The sequence below is a fragment of the Manacus candei genome, unplaced genomic scaffold, assembly GCF_025592945.1.
Source record: "Manacus candei isolate 608988 ecotype Guabito, Panama unplaced genomic scaffold, ASM2559294v1 h1tg000028l, whole genome shotgun sequence".
NCBI classification, from domain to species: Eukaryota; Metazoa; Chordata; class Aves; order Passeriformes; family Pipridae; genus Manacus; species Manacus candei.
The window spans coordinates 9,970,554-9,993,066 of NW_026138076.1; the positions used below are offsets into that span (position 1 = coordinate 9,970,554).

General features: G+C 40.4%; 1 protein-coding gene across 1 annotated transcript in view; it reads right to left on the bottom strand.

Moving 5' to 3' along the window:
* Nucleotides 1-108: 108 nt before the first annotated feature.
* Nucleotides 109-22,513, bottom strand: part of SCFD2 (sec1 family domain containing 2) — a 188,761-nt gene continuing 166,356 nt past the window's right edge. The window contains exons 6-9 of the mRNA XM_051790383.1: nt 15,001-15,146; nt 11,433-11,567; nt 5,726-5,845; nt 109-1,792 (exon numbers count right to left, since the gene is read on the bottom strand). Coding sequence (XP_051646343.1) covers nt 1,700-1,792; nt 5,726-5,845; nt 11,433-11,567; nt 15,001-15,146 — 494 coding nt within the window. The 3' untranslated portion in view covers nt 109-1,699. The remainder of the gene's footprint in view (nt 1,793-5,725; nt 5,846-11,432; nt 11,568-15,000; nt 15,147-22,513) is intronic.

A 22,513-nucleotide genomic window follows, 5' to 3' on the forward strand; every position in this document is an offset into this window, starting at 1 on the left:
TAAAAGGTCTAGATTCCTAGGGGCAATAAAATAATGCAAAAGGGGTTGCAGGAATATGCAGTTCTGGCAGGTGTAGCTCTGCATACTAGGAGAAAAGGAGAAGACGGATCAGGTTTGGCACTGTAAGAGCATTGCTTTATTGATTACAGAATTTGCAAAACAACCATATTCTAAGATTAAACAGTACAGAATGAGAGAAAAGAAACCAAGAGACTGGCTGTTTGCTTTCCAGTTGCTCTATTCAAACTATTCCTTGCGATTTTAATATTGCAATCACATAACATTTCTCATTTTTTATAACACAAAGTTCCATTCTATAGTCATTCCTATAAATTTCTCTTCCATAGAGGCGACATTGTCCATGCTTTATAATTGGTCCATTGTTTCCTTCCAGCCACTCAAAAGCGAATTTAAACCAAAATGCACCCTTTTCTGAAGACCATTATAAACATTTAGGAGAACTAATGCTAGCTAGTGAAAATGTAGAAAACTTCCCATTTAAGCTACTCTTTGGCATCGTAAAGAATGCTATGATAGAGTGAATGCCACTTATAATTTCACATTCTCATCTCATTGTAAGCTGTAGTCATAGCATTCCTTAATGAAGAGAGAGGATGCAGCTTCAGAGCTCCACCATTTTATGCTGCAATTTGGAAATCTCGGTGCTATATGCAACTATAATTTCTGTTGGCTGCTGCTTTTTTATAACAGATTGTAGCAAAGTTTTATAAAAAAAATTACATAACTGAATTTGACTGCAGCTCTTCTCTGATCATAAAATAAAAGCAGTTCTCTAATCATGCTGTTCATAAATCTAGTTCAAGAATGGATCTGTGCTGTGGCCTCTTGAAAATGTGACCCTGCCTTTTTTTTTTTTTCTCTTTTTTTCAAATCCATGTGAGGGGAGGATTCTTCCAGGGTTACCATCCAACCAACACAGCCCATATGCCCTCCTGTGTAAATCTAGATATGTGTGCTGTCAGAAACAATCTTTTCTTCTGGGACTGTGGGTGGAGAAACTAGAGCAGGAAACAGAAAGCTGAGAGAGAAGCAGCCATGTAACCCAGGCCTTGAGTCTGATTCTCCGCTTCCCTGCCTCTACCAGTCCTGCCAGTAGAGCATCACTGGACTGGGAGCTGCTGTGCCAGCTAAATCAGGGCTGTGCTCCATGATCTCTCTGCAGTGAGGGACGAAGTAAGAGCAGAGGCTGTTCACATTGTATAAGGCACACATATTTTGCAAGGTAGCATGACGAAGGGTGGATTTTGCTAGCCTTTCACTCCCTCAGCAGCATTTCCCACCAAACACAACCCCAGCAAAACCATTAGGAATTTTCAGAGAAAAAAGTACTGCTTGTTGAGGAGGGAAAATTCAGCACCACCTGGTCCTCAGCTGCTCCTTTTCTAGGGAATTATTACAATCACCCTCACTACATCGAATGGGGTTGGGAGCAATTCAAACTGCACAGTGCTATTGTTAAGGAGGGGGGACTTGTTGCTGGACAACTGGACCATTTTGAAGAGCTCCCCATTAGCTGCACATGTTCCCTTTCAGCCAGATACCCAGCTGCTTCACCTGGAGCTGTAACTGCAGCAGGTGACACGTCAGTTTTTGGAGGGCTACTGAGAAGAACGACAGACCAGGGATTTGATGTTTCCGGGTGAGGCGCTCACTCATCTTCTCCACAGATCCTCCCCTGTCAGATATCAGTGTCAGGCTGGAGGTGGTCTGGGACAAACAACAACTCAACAGCACTATGTGGTGTCAGGAGTGCAGAGGAGAGCACGATTACCTGAAAGAAGGGGAACAAGAAACAAGTCAGACTGAAGGGAACTGAGACAGTGCTAATGAGCCATGGATATGAATGGTTTGCTTCACCCAGCTCTAGACAGGCTGTGTGTTTCTGGTGTTTACTGACAGGGACATACGACTTGTCCAGTGAAACTGTCTGCTCTCTAATAACTGTAGTTAAATCACTTTAAGGAGCATAATGACTGGTAGCATTGTATTCTTAATGAATGTGTGCTTTGACACACTTCTACCCACATCTTACCAGGTGATTTGTTGTTGACTGCCATTGCGTTTGCTGTGAGGCACCAGCTGAGGAAACACTGGTTTCCTCTCCTTTAGCACAGATCTGAGTGATACCTGTTTTTTCTCAGTTGAAGATAAGATGAGCACCACAGAAATGCTGCTGGCCTGCTGCAGGGAGCCACAGTCCCTGCTCAGAAATGTCTCTTCAGACCAGGCACATGATGTTCTGCATATCAGGTCAACCCTGAGCATTGTCAGATACTGTTGCTTTGGTTTCTTGTGGTTTTTAATACCAGATGGGTCTGATGAAAGAAGCCATCGCTCAGTACAACCATGATACACAACCTGCTAGATGCAGGTATCTGTTTTCCTTAAGTGAAAACTAGTATATAGTTGCCTAGTGTGAGCAAAGCTATCACTAAGGAGCAAGTGCATACACTCTTGCTGTGTGGAGCTAACCCAGGGTCGAAGTCATAGGACACTGCTCTTACAGTCCATAGGGTTAGGACTGCAGGGGGGGATGTGGGGGCAGATTAATCATACTAACCTACTTGAAAATGAATTTGCTTCTTCAGTGCAAATCCAAGGACAGGAAGCACAAACATCAACAATGGAGTATGTCTGTGTGTCCATGTACTGTAGTAGTTTTCAAAGCACTTGTGCTGTCCATCATATGGCTTAAGTGTGTGGTAATGCTGCATTTCAACTTTTTTTGTTGTTATTTCTTTCATCTTTTCACTTCAGATACTGAAAGGATCCCTTCTGTACTGGTGATAGTCTTCCCCTCACTTCTCCTCTTCCCTTGTCCTCCCACACAATCTGCAGCAAACTGACACTGATTATCTCTTCCTTCCTAAGCCTGAAAAACTCTCTGTAACTCGCAGATGCCAAAGGCTGACGCTGTCTTACTTAAATTACATGAGAATCAGACTGTAGGACAGTATGTGCTCATCTTGTTATCATGCAGCTTAACTCTGAAAAGCATGAAGCGACACGTTACCAAAGTTTTTTGAGTGTACAAGCCAAACATCACCAATAGCCATTGACAGATAAAAGCAATTTCTTCTTGGAGTCCTACCACTGAACCCTGAGGGGATTGGTGCAACTAAAAGCAAGCCCAGAGAGAAAAAAGAGATCTGCAACTTTAACATCTCAGAAAGGATGCTGCCAAATACAGCAGGACTTTCCTCTGTTCCCCCCAGTATCTCTGAGGGCTCATCAAGAGGGATAAATAGTGAATGTTTGTTCTTTCATTTCTAAAGAGAAGAGGGGAATTCCCCAGATAACTAATGTCCACCTCTTCTCCAGGCAGCTCTCTTCAGGACAGTCCTTTGCAGACCTCCTTGTTCTGTAGAGCGTGTCTGTCTTTCATCCCTCACCTGAAGGGCTACCCCTCCTGGTGGCAGCCAAGGTGGAAGAGCCAGGAGCTCCCATCCTGACCCACTGAGCTCCAACGGACAGTTTCCCCCCAGCAGAGGGCAGGGAAGGATGCAGCTAACATCTGCTGCTGCATCTGGAGGGGTTTATCCGTCTGCCTGCCTCAGCCACAATCAGAGATGGTTGTGCATGTTGGGAGAAGGGAGAGTGAAACTTCCTCTCATGCTCCTCATTATTCTCCTGATTGGAGCAGAGAAAGAGAAGTAATTTCTTCCTTTGAAAATAAGGTACTTCTCACGAGGTATGGGGAGCTGTTTACCACCATCCAAAACCCAACAATGCGTAGGAAACACTGTATTCCTTTGTGCTTCTCCATGAGAAATAAAATAGTCATTCATATTCAGATGCAAAGCAGTTCTGTGGATGGAAACATGTGTCCTTTTCCACATTTAAATGTCATTTGCCTCAATTCCAAACAACTGCTGAAGTAATCAGTACACCCTGTCAGTTTTCATTCAGTTACTTTCCTCAATTTTTGCACTCAAACATTTCCCCATTTTTCCAAGAGCCAATATGAGTACAAATGTTAGTGCTTTGTTTGACTGGAAGGGACTTGGAAGGCCAGTGCTCCTCTGATGCCTGAACCTGATTGCTCGAACAATACAAAAAAGCTCTGTTAAACCCTGGCTCAAGTTAGATAAATGCCAGGCTTCTTGAAAAGAGAATAATCCTAAACAGGTGGCGCATATTCACAGCTACAGTGCAGAAATCCAGGTAAATCCAACAAACTTACAAACTTTTTTTATGTGAGAGACTTGCACAACTGCTTCTTTTCTTCTTTCTCTTCCTCCTCCCACCTCTCCCTTAAAGTCCTTTCACCTCTAACACAGTACATTTGCACAAAGGGCAAGATGCAGTAAAAGCTTAAAATGCTTTAGGAATCTGCCTCAGAGGGTGACCTGCTGCCAGGGTTAAGCCAAAGCAAAGCAACACCAGATCCAATGTCACCACTGTCAAGCCTTAAGTTCCTTCAGAAAGCCAGCTGAAAATCCCCTGCATAGTTCTCAACCAACTCAGATGTTAACCCTCTGTTTATCTTCCAGGGTGTTTTAATACATTTTGTGCATGGATTAACTTGCCCATCAGTGTGTCACAACTCAGTTCGCCTCCAAGAGGGAAAAGAATTCAATTCATTGTTTTGGGGAGATTACCAATAGGCTAATAGGGGAGAAATGTGTTATCAGATCAAAAAAACATCGCTAAAAATGGTACTCCATCTTACAAAATACTGCTTGAGACTGATTTGCGAAGATAACTAAAATATGGAAAACGCATGTTAAACTGAGGGGCTGCTCTGCCTTTGGTTAGCTCCATTTTGCTACTGATTTCTCTCTAATCAAAACTATATTCCATAGGAATTGAAAATAAGATGTTCACAAGCCACCCTGGAAACTAGAGTTACGTTTATGAAGAATCTGGTTACACAGCACTTTGGAGTTTTTATACCACCCTTTTTATCTGCAGTACTCAATAGACACCTGAGCGGTCCTCCAGAATTAATGGTGCCACCAGAGTTCATCCATCCTACTCCTCTTCTCCCTCCCTTCTCCATTCAGATGATAGCTACTGTAGTCAAGTTCTGCTGCCAGAGAGCGGACAAGGCAAAGACCAGCCACATGGATGCTATTGAAGCTTCACTGTGAGAGCCATCCTCCTTCAAGGAGTCCAACAGCACATTCAAGGGATGCAGAGTCTTGGGGGCTTTCTCCACATCACCTGCTTCAGGCTACTTAAGGTCTAGTGGTCAGGTATCTATCACAGATACCTGGCCAGACACAGAAACAGTACAGCTGTGTCTAGGCTAATTTATTTTGCTCCTCAGCAATGCTAAGTGGCTTGCCTTCAGGATTACCACAGATAAGTCAGGTGGTACCCAGGCTCCTTCAGAGTACCCCTGCACTATGCCAGGGAACCTGTAGCCTTTCAGAACAGCAAATGTTTCTGTTAATAAAGAATAAAAAGAAACTAATCTTTTGAGACATGATGAAAGTTCCTTCAAATTAATGTCAGTCTGTTCTGAATTTTCCAACCTGAGTCTGTACTTTTGTTGCTGCCTATAGCATGTAAAAAACCAGATCACCGGTGTTTGAATATTTGGTGTCTACAGACGTTTCACAGCAAAACCCTAACATCATTTCTGTCCACGTGGCAGTGGTTTTCTGAAGGTTTGGTACCAGTGCTATAAGGAACATGATTTGATTAATTTTCTTATGTTTCATTTAGATAAGAACTGCATGTTTAGAGCTATTTTTACCTGGGTACCAGGTTTGTGTGTTGCTACCAAATCCTTCACCATTTTGACCTCAGAGACTGACACTCCACCAACCATAAAGATGATCAGAAGAGGATGATCACCAGGGTGAGGGCGATTCACCTGTAAAATCAAGGAAAGCATTATTTGTAGTTGCTCCATCCAGGTCCAAATCTATACATTGCCAGTGACTGGCTGCCTGAGCTGCTAGAGGAAGACCAAAGAGGAAGCTCAGAAAGAAATATTCATAGAATGCTGGTTTCTGTAGCAGCTGAGAGGGAAATCAGTGGGGATGATGTCCAGTTAAAGCTAATTAACTGTTTCCAGGGAAATAAAGTCTCCATGGATTCCACTGAAACCTAGAAGAGTTTCTTATGAAGTCTGAGGGCTTCTCTCTCCTTTCTTTCTACTTTACTTACCTCCCTTTCCCAGAGTGGGAGGAGAGTACTTGGGTGGTACGTGTATATTTTGGACATATGTATGCATGAGGCTTTAAGGAATGAGGAATAAATTACTACCCAGTAGAAGAAAGGAGTCCAGCCTAAACATGCCAGAACCCCCGGCTGAGGTCAACTAGGGAAAAAAATTTATGCAATGTGTTTTCACCAGTGCAGCGAATAATCTTTTACAGTTGATCCAATAAAAATAAATCAGGTCCTTTACAATATAAAATCAGTTTCTAGCTTGTTTAATTTCAGAATTTTCAATACTTGTACGACTGCCTTGTAACTAATATAGAGAAACTTTACCTCAAAGAAAATACTTTTTTCATTTTTCCACATTTATCTTTAAAATGGCACAAACATTCCACTTCAGTTAAGACTTTATAAAACTGCATTTTGATTTTAAATGTGAAGGTGATGCTTTACATAATTTTCTTCTTAACCACTTCTAGAAGTTTGACGACTCTGCTGTTTCCTAGCAAACTCTTTCTTGAGAAAACATGTTGCCCTGACAATGCCTTTCTCTACTCTGGGAGTGATGTCAACAGAGCCCACGCAATTGCTCTTGTCACATCACCAAAATGTTTGGCTCTAAAAAGTAACAGAACAGTTTAATTTCCTTTTACATCTCCATATCCTGCCCCTCCACGAGCATAGGTTTTTAACAGCGTTCATTTGACAGAATGATAGTGGTCATCAGCCTGTGTTTGGGTGCAGCACGGTTCCTTTCCTTTCACCACCACAGCAGATACCTTTGATCCTTCTGGCTCTAGCTTCTGAGGGTACAGCTCTCCTTCTTTTCCTTAATTTGGCTTTCCTATATTTAGTCTTTGGGCAGTTTTTCATCCTGCAGGTCTGTCAGGCGTTCTGCCTGGCAACCTTCTGCAAAGACTCTTCCCTTTGAAGCCAGTACGGAGAGATGGCAGACTCTCTCTCCAGGCTAGCTGACTTTGATTACATAGGACTCCCTGTTCAATGCTGCTCCCCAGGCAAGGAGCTCTTGAATTCCTGGGAATTTGAAACCAGTACAAAAGCCTTAGACAGATGTACTAGTGAACTGAGTATTTGTGTGATGGGTGTTTATTCTCTCATTTGCACCCACTTTGTCAGCCATCTTCACTGACCTGATGGCACAGATAGCATATATACTACAATTGCAGGATGTCCTGCAACTAGTGCAATACTGAGCAGTTTTGCATTTACACCAACAGACCAATTAAATGGATACACCAGAGCTTACAAACACTTTCTTTATGCCCTTTCCCACATCAGTTTTCTCACTTCTTACTATCTGCACTCAACATATTGTCAACCTCAAATGAAAAAATGTCAATTTTTACTACAAATACCATGTGGAGTGTAAGACTAAAAATATTTACCTACAAATCAGAGCAAATAGAACTATTACTTGATAAAATACTAAAGTATTTCATGCCATAATTGCTGAAGGCACTGAAGCAAAGTTAAAGAAATAACTGCTCACAAAGATGACGAGGATGAAAATTGACAAAGCACTCTGCTACAGCATTCTGTCAGGTAATAAAGTATACTATTTTTTTCCTTTTCATGGCTCTTGCTCTTCTGAACCCTGTCACCAGAGCAAACAGCTCCACTCCATCTCACGAATCTTCTGAATTACATTGAATGAAGGGTCATTTAAAGAACTCAAATACTTCTTTATGGCATGAAGTTGTGTCACTGTTAAGGTTAGATATTAAAAAAAGACCAGAGGGTGGTTGGGCACTGGAACAGGCTCCCCAGGGAAGTGGTCACAGCACCAAGCCTGACAGAGTGCAAGAAGTGTTTGGACGATACTCTCAGACACATGGTGTGACTCTTGGGAATGGTCCAGTGCAGGTCAGGACTTGGACTTGATGGTCTTTGTGGGTCCCTTTTAACTCAGAACATTCTGTGATTCTGTGATTCTTAATGTCTTTCCTAGTGACAACCAACTCAAAATAAACATGTGTGCAGAAGATTGGGCACACTGAAAAAACACCCAGTATAAGAACATTAATCAGAAAACACAAGCTTTCAGGGCAATGTTAAAGAGAAAACGTCTTGACAAATCATTTCCTTCAGTCAAAATAAACCTAGATCCAAACACATGGTGCCTATATAAAACTTATTATTTTTCAGAAGACTAAAGTTCAAACCACAAATTCCAGAAATGTGTATTAAAAATACTATTAGGCATGCAAACTCTAAATTAAATTAAAATTGAAATGCAAAGGGTCTTGGGATCTGTAATTTTGTTATGCTATGCATAAGTGTTTTGAAGGAGGACAATACTTTGGGTACAAAATACTTGGCTATGTTAAGAATGCAAGTTTCTGCCAATTTTTTTTTGTTTGATAGTACAACCACCCAAGGCTCTTGCTCGAATGAACTGGCTGCATGTAGCTCAATACAACTCATTTCAGTGATACAGAAGAAGAACTGAAATGGACTGCAACAAAAGTAACATGTATCTTCTGGATCCTTCTAAAGTTCGGTTGATTTGGGACATTTCCAAGACCTCTGAATTTACTGTGAACTCTGAATTTTGCATAAATCCCCAAGTGAAATTCACTTTCAGTTCAAAATGCCATGCATTAAAAATAATTCAGAGAGCTATCTTGGGCAATTAGAAAGACTAACCAAAAAACCCTCAAAACCTTTACATTGAAGTGAAAGAGCCCAAAGGAAGAGGATGAGGGGATGCCCTGAGTCAGCAGAGTGTCCCAGTTGAGACATCAGGGCCTTCTCTCCAGCTCCAAGCCCCTCATACTGCATGTCCTCAGGATGCTGGTGGATAGAGGGCTCTTTGCTGGTGTGTGCGTCTGCATGGAAAAGAGGGAGGAAGAGGTGGGAAAATAGGGTGGCAGGGGTCAATAAAACTCTAAAATTGAAGCAGTAAGTGGTTGGAGGACAGGTTTGTTCTCATGGCTCATGGCAGCTCACAAAAAACAACTTTTTGCTCTGAGGAAAGTCAGCAGAAACTATCTTTACTGTCCTATGGAGGATGACTGCCAATAAGGATAGCAGCACCAATGATTCTGGTATTTGTGACCAACCAATTGAATTTAGCTGAATAACTGGAAAAAGAAAAACATGGCAATCACCAGAAACTAGGCTGTTGTGCAGGGTACTTGGTATCAGTGATAGCAAGCTCAGATCATCATAAAACATGTGTGGTATAGAGCAGCAGTCAAAACAGGAGTCCTTGAGGCAGGGAGGCCTTTCCCCTTCACCTTCCCATAGCTTCAAAACAAACACACCTGCCAGAGAAACAACTTCTGGATGAGAAATATTTTTAAAAGTTTGCCCTGAATTAACATACCTGAGGCAATCACTTACCAAAGTATTTTTATGTGAGTTGGCATTTATACTCAGGCATTGAGGAAGAAACAAAAATGCAAGGAAGCTCACAAAATAATTACTGCGCTGATGGTGTGATTGTGTCAAAAATACAGGCTGGTCAGAAATTCAGTCATGTAATAATTGAGCACATGCCAACAAACCAGGCTACAAACCAAAGGAGCAACCATGGACATATATTTATGAGGTATGTGATGATGCCTATGAAATATTAATCTTACACAAAGTTCACTTGCTTGTCTCTTCAATATACCCCTTAGTAGGATATTTGTCTTACTAGCAGAGATGCAGGTACTTACAGGTACATATTGCCATAATACATTTATGTCTCACACATACACACGCATATTATTAATAAGGATAGAGTAGTCCTCAAACTAGCCAAAGGTGTCAATGTCTGCATCTAAAAATTTAGGCCTTCTGGAGTCCTGTTGTTTTTTTTTTGTTTTTAAGGATAAGTTATATTCCTGCCTTATGTGCACCAGCTTCTTTACTTTGTTTGACAGTGAAACGTGTTTTTAATTGTTCTATTTTTGGGGGTGTTGGCATAAATTTTTTCAGTTCTGATACATGAATGGAAAGAAATATTTCTATAGCTAGTCTCTTTTGTCTTGGGACTTAATCATAAGCTATGAAGAGCTGAGAATTTAGATTTAGGAACCTAACTGAATACATTTTGGAAATCCATTTCAACAGTGGAAAGAGATTCCTGAAAATATGCACTGGATTTCAGGCAGATTTGATTTGTGCCCAAGACTAACTTTCCGTGAAATAACAGAAAAATAACTTTCTTATTCTGATAATGGGTTCTAGAATACTAGTAACACAATGGTCAAAACTATTTTTGTCAGCTGTTTTTAAATGCAGGTCTAGCAGGCATCTGCATGAAAGAGAAAAAACTTTTTTTCTTTTCTATTACAATAGAATCACAGAAAAATTCAAGTTGGAAGGAATCTTCATAGCTTATCTAGATCATCTCCCTGCCTAAAGCATGGCCAACTTCAAAATTGTATCAGATTGCTCAGGGCTTTGTTTGGCCAACCTTTCAATATCTCAGAGATGGAGAATTCACAGCCTCTCTGGATTTAACCACTCTTACAGTGAATGTTTTTTTCCTTATATTCAACTGGAATTTCCCTTGCTGCAACTTGTGTCCACTGCCTAACATAGTTTGCTGATGCCTCTTCCGTGCTGAGAGTGGTGGTGGTAATACTGGAAGAAGAACACTGGGCATGGTACAGAAACATACTGTACTCATACCCATAGTATTGATGTGGTTTGATGTAAATTTGGGTTTGTTTTCAATGGAGAAGTTAGGATATGCAGTAGGACAAAGCGGAATGTACAGCATGATAGCAGCTCCACACTTCATCTCTGTAAATATTTAGCAAACACTTAGCATAGGCTAATTTGTAAAACAGAGTAAATTCTTGTAGAATGACTGTCTTAAAACATGCTAAGAGCATCCAGAAAGCAAATTCTAACTAGGCTTCCTTCATCCTTACTGCAAGTTGAACTACATCAAGTTATAGAGAAGGCATTGAATTATGAAGTCCTCCTGCATCCACTGTGAGACCAGACTGTTCATACTTACTTCTCTTCTACCTCAAGGCTTCTTGGTGTCCTTAAAATCCTTTGATGAGTGCCTCGTGGAATGACTTTTGGAAATCCAGGTAGGTTAAATGAACTGGCATGCCTCTTGTTTTGTTCAGCAGGCAGCAGCTATCTGCACTGTAACTGCAAAGTGGTGCCTCAAGCGACCAGTCTCCCTGCAAGGATTTGACTTTCCTAATCTCCCCTTAAGTTCTGCTGAACAGTATCAACTCAAATACATAAAATCAGCTACTGACGTAGGATGCTCTGACTTCAAGAAAATCTTACAGATCAGCTTGGGAAAGCTGGTTTACCTTCATGAACATGCTGAATCCAGTTTTAAGGAGATCAGTGAGGCCTGATGACATATGCTCAATATCAACAGGATCAAGTCGATCAGGATTACAGATCTCTTCCATGACCTGTTTCAGCAGTGGTTTGTAAGAAGCCTGCACAAAAGAACAAGGTGTTGTGAATAAACCTGTTTAGACTTGGTGTAACTGCTCCATATTTTATTTCCATTAAAGGTTACAAAAATCATCATCCTATAAAGGAAACCACCCAGAGAGTTTGTGACCTTGACTGCAAATGGTGTGCACCAGCACAACATAAAAAGATTGAAAAGACTGGAAGACAGCCACACATTTACTCTGCCCCATGTGTATTAAATCAGTAAAGGGAGGCAAGGAAGAAAGGGGGACTTACAGTTTCTCTGGAATCTTTTCGGAGGTAGTACAGAAACAGACAACAATAGGGATTACACTCTGTTGCCTATTATACACCCAGATCTCATTCCCTATGTAATGATTTTATTAACACTTAAACAGAGATTTTCAGGAGGGACGGCTTCCTAACCACTCCTGCCTTCCCACAGGTGGCACGTCCCCACTAAAGTCTGGATTTCAGCAGAGCTGGGAAGAGGCCAACCTGTCTGTTTGCCCCTTATGGAAGAGCAGAGCTAAGGAGTCCCTGTTAGTCCTTTAGCTTTTATGGCCATGGTATTCCACATAATACTTCCACCTGTGGAAAACTTTGAGAAAACCCCAACATTAGCAAGCACTGTCAGAGCTTCGGAGAAGTTAGGGATCAGGAAAAGTGGAAAATGCAACCGTACAAATGGTCAGCATGCTGGAAGATCTGCTCCCAAAGGATCAACCTTGCATTCTCTTCAGGGTCCACAAACCCAGGCTGAATATAAATTAGTAGCCTAGTAATTTCCATATTTCTGTACCAAGGTTTAAACCACTCTGCCATCCTGAAAAAGTTTTTAAGATAAAACTTTTAGAGACTTTTGGAAAGATACTCTTAATGAAAATGCAAGCTCACTTGGTTTACAGATGGAGCTTTGTTTTGCTGCTTTTAACTTTGCCCAAACTGCAACAGAACCACAACCATTTCAGTAAGTGCAACTGTCTTAGAAAATTAGCAGCTTTCAAATTAGCACATTTGTTTTCCTTTGGGACTAGCCCAGGTATATATCATCTCCTAGATTTCTTAAGGGAATCAAGTGTAACATCATTAATTTTGCAAAGATGATATCTACAAGAGACATCTTGCAAAATAAAAGTTAAAATGGATGGAAAATAAAAAGCAAGCCACTTGGCTTGCAACTAAAATTTTCTGGAGTCATTAAGAAATGTTTTTCATCCAACACTTTACAGTGAGAAACAAAACTTACAGTTTTTGAATACAAGCCTGTCAACAAAGATTTATACTACTAATTTAGTTCTTCTCACAACATGTGCATAATTTTTAGTTGAGCCAACAAAGCAAATTACAGCAGACATGAGCTGCAGGATCTTTTAGAACATGTTAAGATTTCTGTCAAATCTAGTCACACAATAAAGAACTGTTTGAAAATACACATGCAGTCATGAAATCCTATGTATAAAAATCTGTTTAATATCTTCATAGATGAGGAACAGAAAAACATTAGGAATGAAATGGAGCAGAGATCAAATTACAGTTTAACAGAGAGGCTTACTGCACAAAATTAAAGGAAAAACATCATCTGATTCAGACAAAACTATGTACTCGAAAGACGTTAAAAGTGTGCTATGACTTTGCATGTCTGAATTTTCAGCGGCAAAATTTAGTGCCCTTCAAAACAATCTTGTTAGGCTACACAGTTACTAAAATGTAGACAGTATGATCACTTACTTTTTTTAACTGTGATAGTTTCAATTATTATTAAAATCTTTTATGATTTGAAATTAATCTATTAAATTTTAAGGAGTTTCTTTGGGGGCTCAAACTGTGTTTAAAATAGCTGTTAGAAACCTCAATGGCTACATCTCAGACAAGATTATAAAAACAAGAGAGAGAAAGAGAGAGAGAAAGAAAAAGAATGAGAAAAGGAGAGTCAGGGATGGAAGGAGGAATGGATATAGGGATAGAGGAAGGGAAGGAGGAAGGGAGAAATATACTTAGATCAAAATGCAAGTAGTTTCAATAACAGGCAAAAAAAAATACTCTCTTGCATGGTCACTACATGAACTGCTTTGATAACCTGATGAAAACATCTGTCATTTTATGTAAAACATACAAATTTCAGTGCTATAAAAAGTCCTTCTAAGACCTTTTTGTGAGTCTCAAGTAGAAATGGAGCCTTCCCAGCTTCTAACAGATGAAGCAAAAAAGTGTGTATAAGCTAAACCCAGTCCCACAGCACTAGGCAGAGCTGGGAACGTGTATGGTCATAGATGGGCACTACTTCTTCAGAGGAGCTAAACTGATCGCACACAACCCATGCATTTAACACCTGCCAGTCAACAGAGAGGCCCATTGGTAGAGAGCTGTGTGTATGATGGATAATCACATACTGCCTGCTTATTTCTACTATTATAAACCTCCTGGACTTCCCTCAGCAGAAGGTTCGTGCTATTCAAGCAATTAAATTGATCGCATGGCCAGATTAAGGGGCTGCAAGGTGTTAATATATCCCTGTGTTACAGCACTTATCCCTAAGCAGACAACCTGGATTATATGCAAAGAACATACTGATGCTAACTACACCTTCAGGAAACCTTTCTTATCATCTCACTGCCTCCACACTGAACGGTATTAAATGTTCAACAATTTTCCCCATTTTGGACACCAGATTGGTCCTAACTGTTAGGAGACTTCAGGAACAGGTTTTCTCCACCTTAGATTTCCAGCAACATTTTGCAACAGTCATGATTACCGTTCTTACAAAGCAATAGTTAATTTGAAATACATCCCTCTGATGGCCCACAGCACTGTTATGAGTTTGGAAGGATTTTTTTCTGGCTCAAGGCTAGAATCAAGTTTTATGGTCTCTCTCTAAATCTCTGCTTTCTGTTGTAAAACTCTATTTTTAACTGAAATAGGTAAAACACTTTGGGGGAGACAAAGAAAAAAATTGTCTATTAATCTTGATGACCTAAAGTAATATCACAGTTCATGTGTTCCTATTTTAGAAACAGAAGATGCATTTGTCACCTATTTACAAATGGGTCTCCCTCTCACACTCATAGCGATGGAAGAGAAAATACATGGGAATATTGTTGCTGTATGGATGTGGAAATCCTGTTTTGCTACATCATGATAGGTCTTAGTCAAGAACCACCTACATCCAGCCCCGCATTTCACAGGCATTTTTTGTCGTATCACAGTGCTGCAGAGCAGAGCTCAAATTTCTTCCTCAGATAATTAATTGTTGACATTGACATGGATATGCTTAAGTTTGGACAAAGGACTTGAGGAAATTCTTGATTATTAGGTCAATTATAAAATCTATACTTAAATCCCTTTTACGTGGGCAGAATGCATATAGTATTAGCACATCAACAAAATTAGTGCTGTAATTTTGACAGTATGCTAGAGAAATAACATACACAGGGAAAAGAAAGATCCACTTGCCTGGTGGGTGTTGCTGCCTGGATTACGTATGGAATTAAACTGTTTCATGTGCATTCGAACTCTTGTAATATCCCTGAGGGACTGAAAGATACTGTCCACTGCCTCTGTGGCTTTCTGAGATGTCAGGTTCAGTAAGGAGTCACAGCCTAAAGAAATAAACAAACACGCAGCTCAGTGAGTGAAAAACTTTCACGTGTTTTGATAATAAGCAGTAAGAAAAGGATAATTGGGAGGGAATTTTTAATTAGTTTCATCATGTTATATTCCAGAAACTCAGGGGCTTGTTAGATAGCATGTCCTCAGCATGGCACAAGCTAAGCAAGAAAACAAAAATCCTAGACAGCATGCAAAGTGAACAGCACCTCTTTAACATTTGTAACCTCAATCACACAGCATTTTCGTCAGCATAGGGTATGTTTTGCTCTCCACAGCAAACAAAAGGGTCTATGCTAGCAGGCCCCAAAGAAGAGTCCCCCACTTATATGGAAAGGAGCCAGATGGTTTGCAGATCTCCTTGGGCAAAACAGTCATGAAGAGGGGAAGTGCTCCTCAGGCATCATACCTGGGCTCTCGCTGGCATCCTGCTGACTCCAAAGACATTTCCTACCTTTGCAACAAGAAAAATGGGAAGAATTTGTGCTAAATACAGCAGAAATGACAGCCACACATTGGGAAAGAGCTGTATTACCACAAAAAAGCCTTTATCCCTCAAAGTGGCACAATTACTACTTTTAATATATTTTATCAAAGCACTTCTGCTAAGGTATAATGCCTATCGCCCACTGAGGCCAAAATCCAATTACAGGTTGATGTAAAAGGTCCCTCCAGGTGGCCAGGTAGTGCCTTGGTGAAGAGAAATTATTAGTCTTGACTCTATCCCCCTCACCGAGGGACCTATATTGATTGCACAAAAGCATTGAAAAAATGCTTTCTCAGCTGATCTGCTGATAAGAATTATCCAAGTGAGAGATAAGTGGGTCACCTGCTATTTTTATTGCCTTGTCAACACAGCACTACTCCTTTTGACATCTCTGCTTGCCTCCTTCCCACTTGACTCCTTGTCTGTGTGGCAGCAGATCCATCAAAAAATAACCCTTCTTGCCACATGTGCACACCAACACACTAACTCCTGATTATTGCTCTTGTCTTCTCCAGGGATGCTGCTGTAGTGGCTTGTGTGTCCATCCTCCAGTTCCACAGCTGATCCTGCAGCAAAACTCTATGTCTACGCAGAATCCTGCTGAGAGGACAGGGTCTCCCTGCAGGCCCAGTGTCTGCTGGCTTGCATTGTGCTGTGCCTGTGGAGCCTGACACTGAAAACAGGCATTGAAACTCTCAAGAAAGCGCTTGGATTTTTGTGTAGGAGGACCCTGAACAAAATTTCCTCTACAACTGTAGAGGAAAGAATCCTTATACGCTAAAGAAAAAATAAAAAAGGTAGCACTTTCAAAATCTACAGGGAATTTTTAACAGCTAACCTGAATCACTCTTTCACATCTGTGTGATCTGCGCAGCAGAATATATACATATATATATTTAAAATATATATAACATATATGCATACACACACACACTTATAGAGGTCTGAAACTATTCCTACAAGATGGTGATTAGACACTGAGGTTTCATTTGTCTGAATATTTTTTTGTTGAGAAGCTCCAAGCTGGATCCCCAGATGGTGCAATAGAACAGATAAAATGACTGCTGCAGGGCTACATCAAACCAAGCTGCTGAGGATTTATGCCATTATAGCCCACAAAGCAATGAAGTGAGCACAAACTGGACCTCAATGACTTCCATGTTATAATTCTAAGGCAGACAGTCATTTATTTTTGGACTTGAAATTAGTAAATTTTTTTAATGAGTGCACAATAACTTAGAGGAATACTTTTGTTTAATGTATGTTAAAGATCTGCATGCTCTGATACTCTGACCCAAATTTGTTTCAAATCCACTTGTCACTTCTCACTTCTGGAACTGCAGTGCAGTTTCCAGCAGACATGGTCTGCCTTTGTAGCTGGAAGCCCTAGCGATGCTCCTCACCTTGCCTGGCCCAGCTTTTTGTTACTGGGTCATTCTTCTCTTGAGCAATTTCTCGGTGAAGTACAGCCTCTGTAACATTACTCATTACTTGAACCTCATTGCCAGGAAAATGCTGTCTGGAGCTTGGGCTTTTCTTCACAGCTTGTGCTGACACATTCATGGGCTGGAGGAGGTCATGAAATCACTCACCCTCACCATGTGTTTCTCAGGCCACATCATTTCATTAACCAACACAACAGGTGTGTAAGCCTTAGTGCGCTGGGCTGTGTTCAACTCTGCCTTCTGGCAACACAGAGTGGATCTTGAGGAGCACCAGAGCAGAGAGTGGCCCAATGTTTCCAGTCCCCACATTGGAGTGCGGTGGTGGACCCAGTTTGGGACCCCAGGGGGGCACTGGAGTTGAAGATCCAGTCTGGCACCAGTTTAAGGCTGACCAGACAGAGGAAAAAGAGGTGTAATTTCAAAGGTTTCTCAAAAATGGCGCTTTCTTGGGACTTTCAATCAAGAAATATCATGTCCAGGGAAATTAGGGATCTCTTTTTCCAGCGGGACATCCAGTAATTCCTTTTTAAAATGTAAATTAAAGAATAAATTTTCTTTGCAATCCCTTATTGTTGAAATTAAAATCTCTGAAGGGTGCTGTCTACCTGTTGCACTGCAGTAGGGCTGTAGAGGGGAGCTGAGTTTCTTTTCAGCCTGGAGAACAACAGAAGCTTGTTCTGAACAAGTGGCAGGCTGCTACAAATCACCTCCTGTTCCCACCTTGCCCATGAATGGGGCTGTGCAGCATATGGAGAGCAGAACACAATCCCTCTTCTCTGCTCGCTTTATGCTACCAAGAAATCTGCTCTTTTTGCAACAGTGAAGAGGTGGAATACATTAGCTGCTGCACAGCTCATGTGCTAATTAAAACAACTCTTCCTGTTACTGTTTTTTCTTGGGAAGTTAAATGCCATTTGGAGAGCATGCTTCAATGAATTCCTTTGAATCCCAAGCCCTATTATATATGGGAAAAGGTGTTTAAGTGAAATTTATGGATTTCCTGTCAGACTTGAAGCCCAGGTATGGAAAAAAAAAAAATCACCACTAACCTGTACAGGAGTAAAGATTTTAAAGCATATATCTGAGATCTTGATGACATCCCAAGAAGAACACAACCTAGTTCTGAGATAAGTGGTGCCCAACCCCACTGATACTGCTTTCGTTCTGCTCCCATCCACTTGTGCTGAATTTGAGGAAAATGAGACTGTCAGGAGCTGCATTCAGTGCCTACCAGGATGAGATACTGGTCCTTATTTTTTACCTACTTTTGAACTTTTTCATCAGAGAAAGTACATCTCCTCTTAAGCTACACATTTGCACAACCATTAGTACCACAACTAACCCATTCTCACAAGAAGCTTGGAAAAAGAAGAATGAATGGAGATGCTCTGCTCTACAGTATGGAGTGACCCAGAAACCAAACAGGACCGGTTTTTCTACTTATTTCTGAAACTGGAAGGAAGATGCTTTAAGAAGAGGACACAGACATTGTGAACTAACGAGATCTATAATTACAGAGTGGCACGTGACTGATTATTCCCCTCCTCCATCCAAATGTAACAAATGAGAACTACGGACCTGTCCTTAGTGTCTTGGTACATGGTCCAGGCATTATAAATAAACTCGTTCTTTCTCTAAAGCAGTATGATAATTATTAACACTTTGTGAAGGACTTTGATAATTCTGAGGGATCACACATGTAGGACTCCAAGGGCATTTCAGCACATATCTGATGTTTATTATATAGGGACACATCCTGTGAGCTCTGGAGCTCACTGGGAAGGGAGCAAGAGCCAGTGATGTGCTTGGAAATGTTCTTGCCATCAAATCTTTGAACCCTCTTCTGGAAACCACTCTTTGGTGTGCAGGGGATGCACAGCCCACATGGCTAAGTACTTTGCTGGATCACAAGCTCTAAAGCTGCACATGTAAAAATCTGGCCACTTAACTGTGTGATTAAATACGTCTTTAAGAGCTACTTTTGGAGAGTAATTTTTTTTTTTTTTATTTTTGGCCTTAATATCTGTCCTTTGGATGTTTCTATTTTACAGGAATATTTTATTGCCTTCTTCTTGCCAAAATCCAACAGCACAACATGTAATACCAACTTTTATGAAGCGCTGCAAGCTTAGTACTGCAGGTTCTCATGTTACATGAAATTAAACCTGTCAATTCAGCGAACAATTACAGTGAAAAACTAAGGCACTTACTAGAATAAATTGCATAAATTAATTGCAAGAATATAAGTTAGGCTCCGATGTGCTTTCTGAGGGAAATTATTGCAACAAATTCATTAGGGAACCATTCAGTTGCTCCCTCAAGTCATCCATATCTTAATTAAAAACTCATAGATGTTAATAAAGCCATGGTAAATGCTTTGTAAGTCTAATAAGGCCTCCCAGTAATGTTCTTGCAAGAACTCAGTAAAACTCCAGACTTTACTACAGAGTTTTACGAACATACCACCCCAGGACTTATACAATCAAATGTCCTCAGCCTTCTGCAAATTATTCTCAGATACCCTCCTTTTGTCTTCAGACTGGTGGATGCACTGTGGCAAGGACAGTTTTTTTCCTATCAAGGACTTTCTTGCTTCTTGTGCAACAGCCAACACCTTTCAGTGATGCTATAAAGCTTCACCCTTGGATCTGCTGCCTCACACCTACTCCACAAGGTACTCTAAGAGGTACCATGTATGTGAAGGACAAACAATGTGTGGGGACAAGGGATGAGGTTCGTGTCCAGGTAGCAGCAGGTCAACCAGAAAGTACTACTGGTACCAGTATGGCACAGCCTCCTTAACCAGAAGAAGTCCATAGGAGTCTAGGCTTTACCCACTCGGACTTGGAGGGGAACATCTGGAAAACATGGCAAGTTCTGTAAATGTCTTTATTTTTGTAAAACCTTTCCTCTTTATGTTGATTACAATGAATCACATTTTTAAAACAACAAAGTAAAATAAGTCTTTCAGTATTTTTGTTTGAATTTTCCATCTTTGTTTTACCTTGGACAATGGAAATGAATATGACCAATGGTTTTTGCATTCACAGTCCAATTTGTTTGTATATCCCTCAAACTGCCAACTCAGGCTTGCAGACATGATTGGAAAATGCTTTCTTCTGAAAACAACAGTCCGACTGAGTATTTTTAAAAATGCATGGAACTGTTTCAACTCATAGTTCTAAGAATGTCGGTAATGGAGAAAATGTCTTAAAGATATTTTCTTTCCCAATTAAAGTTCTTTCCCAATTTAAGTTCTGAGCCAAACCAGCACTCACAGTATCCTTAAACTAGTGAAGGCAGCTTTATACAATAATGTAAATGTATGGAAGCATAAGATGACAAAACTAATAGTTGTAATCTATTTATCAGCTACTGAAACAAAACAATATTTTAAAAATGAAGACAAAAATAATGACATTCTAATGCTATGTGTAATTAATTATCTGTTCAAAAAAGCCTCTTCACCCAGCATGCTATAGCACAGGTGAAAAACCATCTGAAAACCAAAAAAGATAATGGGCACTTAGGCTGCATTCAATGGGCTATATTTAATGACAGAAAAAAATGATAGATTAGAATAATTACAATTTTAATTTCCCCTCTCTTATTCAAATTAACAATTACAGTACAACCCCTAAGTACCTTTTGCTTTAAATTCGCAATCATGCTCAGAATAATTCCCTTAAAAAGATGACATAGTTTACCTTCTAAAATTCAAATTAAACCATAATAGCCAAAGCGCTAGAAGGCTGTTTTCCAGGGAAAGACTGGATGAAAAAGCTAAAACCTATAGGCCAGTCCTGTTATTAATCCACACTGTTATGACAGTTTTGATGCTAAGAGTAGGCAGAAATCCACTGTAACGAGGTTACGAAGTTCATGGTAGTAAGAAATGGACCTGTCAGATAAACACAAATGTAATATTTGAAATTTAAGAATGAAAATCTGAGAACTGACATACCAACCTTGACATACTTTATGCACTATTCAGCCAGCACCACATTACCCAACTGTAAGAGAAACTAAAGAATGACTAAATGCCATGCTTAGTGTAATTATGACAGAACACAAAATGTGTAACAATAAACTCTCTGATGTTTATCTATGACATTACAGTTTGTAGCCTAACTGCAATTTTAAAAGAAAAATATGTTGTTCAAGCTCACCATACTGACTCCTGAAATCCTGATTTCAGAAAGCATTCTGGCATGAAGTCCTACTGAAATTCATCCACAATACCCTCAATCTTATATTAGCATTCCAGCTTGCCAGGAAAGAGAAATCCTACTACTCTACTGTTTCTACAGGTAGACAATTCATTTTTAAATAAAATATGTAAAGTGATTGTAATCAAAAGTAACATCCAGCATAAGTGGTCATCATGGTAATTCCTCTGGTGATTTTTAGTTCAAATTCCAATTTAGTATCCTACAGGCCTGCCTTTTTCAAAACACAACTTGCTAACACTGTCAATGATACTATATTCACAGTATATGTCAATCACACCAAAGATGAATATTTCCATTTCGTTCCTAAACTTCCCACAAAATTTGGAAAGTTTGTGGCCATGAAGTGGTAGATGGGTGACCTTGTAAATCACCATCCTGCAGCTCAGGCACAACTCAGGCCTGAAATTAGGAAGCTGAGGCCTTCACACTGGCATCAAGCGTTTTAGGGGGACGACACCACTTTTGCATGGAGTCCTACTGAGCTCAGTGCAGCCTCTGAGTGATGGCACTCTCCTGCACCCCTTTAATTGCTGACTCACTCACACTTATGCCCATGTCCCCACTGGAAATAGTAATACTTGCTTTCACCTACTTGGTCATCTCTTCCAAGTCTCAGTCCCTTTTGACTGAGCTGACATGCACCCATAGGACTTCTGACTTAGCCAGCTACATGAGATACTGCTGCTGCCTAAATAAAATCCTAACTCCAGGCTCAGTTTGGAGCAGGTTTGCTGATGGCAACAAGGACAACTTATTGTGGCCTGCTGAAAAAAGTTGACTAGAAGAGAAAGTCAAGTGGCACATCTCCCAGGGACTACAGGCATTAGGAGGACAAAGGAAGGGTTCCTCTTCTTTATAGTATCACTGCCAGTGCATTAGAAAGAATAATTCCCTACCTGGCAGATAGCACAAGACCTTCTCTCATCATTCCATCATTAGCACAAGATCTATGACATGCTGTGCCTCCCCAAATGTAGCACAAAGCTGCCTATGGTGTGAAAATATTTATGATGCTGAAAAGCAGAGAAACATGGTTTGTGGTGCTCTGCTGGAGACTGGGAGACCAGGGGTTGTACTGGGAAAGAACCATATTACACTTTTTTTTTTTTTGTTCCTCATGCTATTTCTCCTGAAAATGGACATTAACACTGGATACCAAGGTGGAATATGAGGATAAAACAGGATAAGGGCAAAAC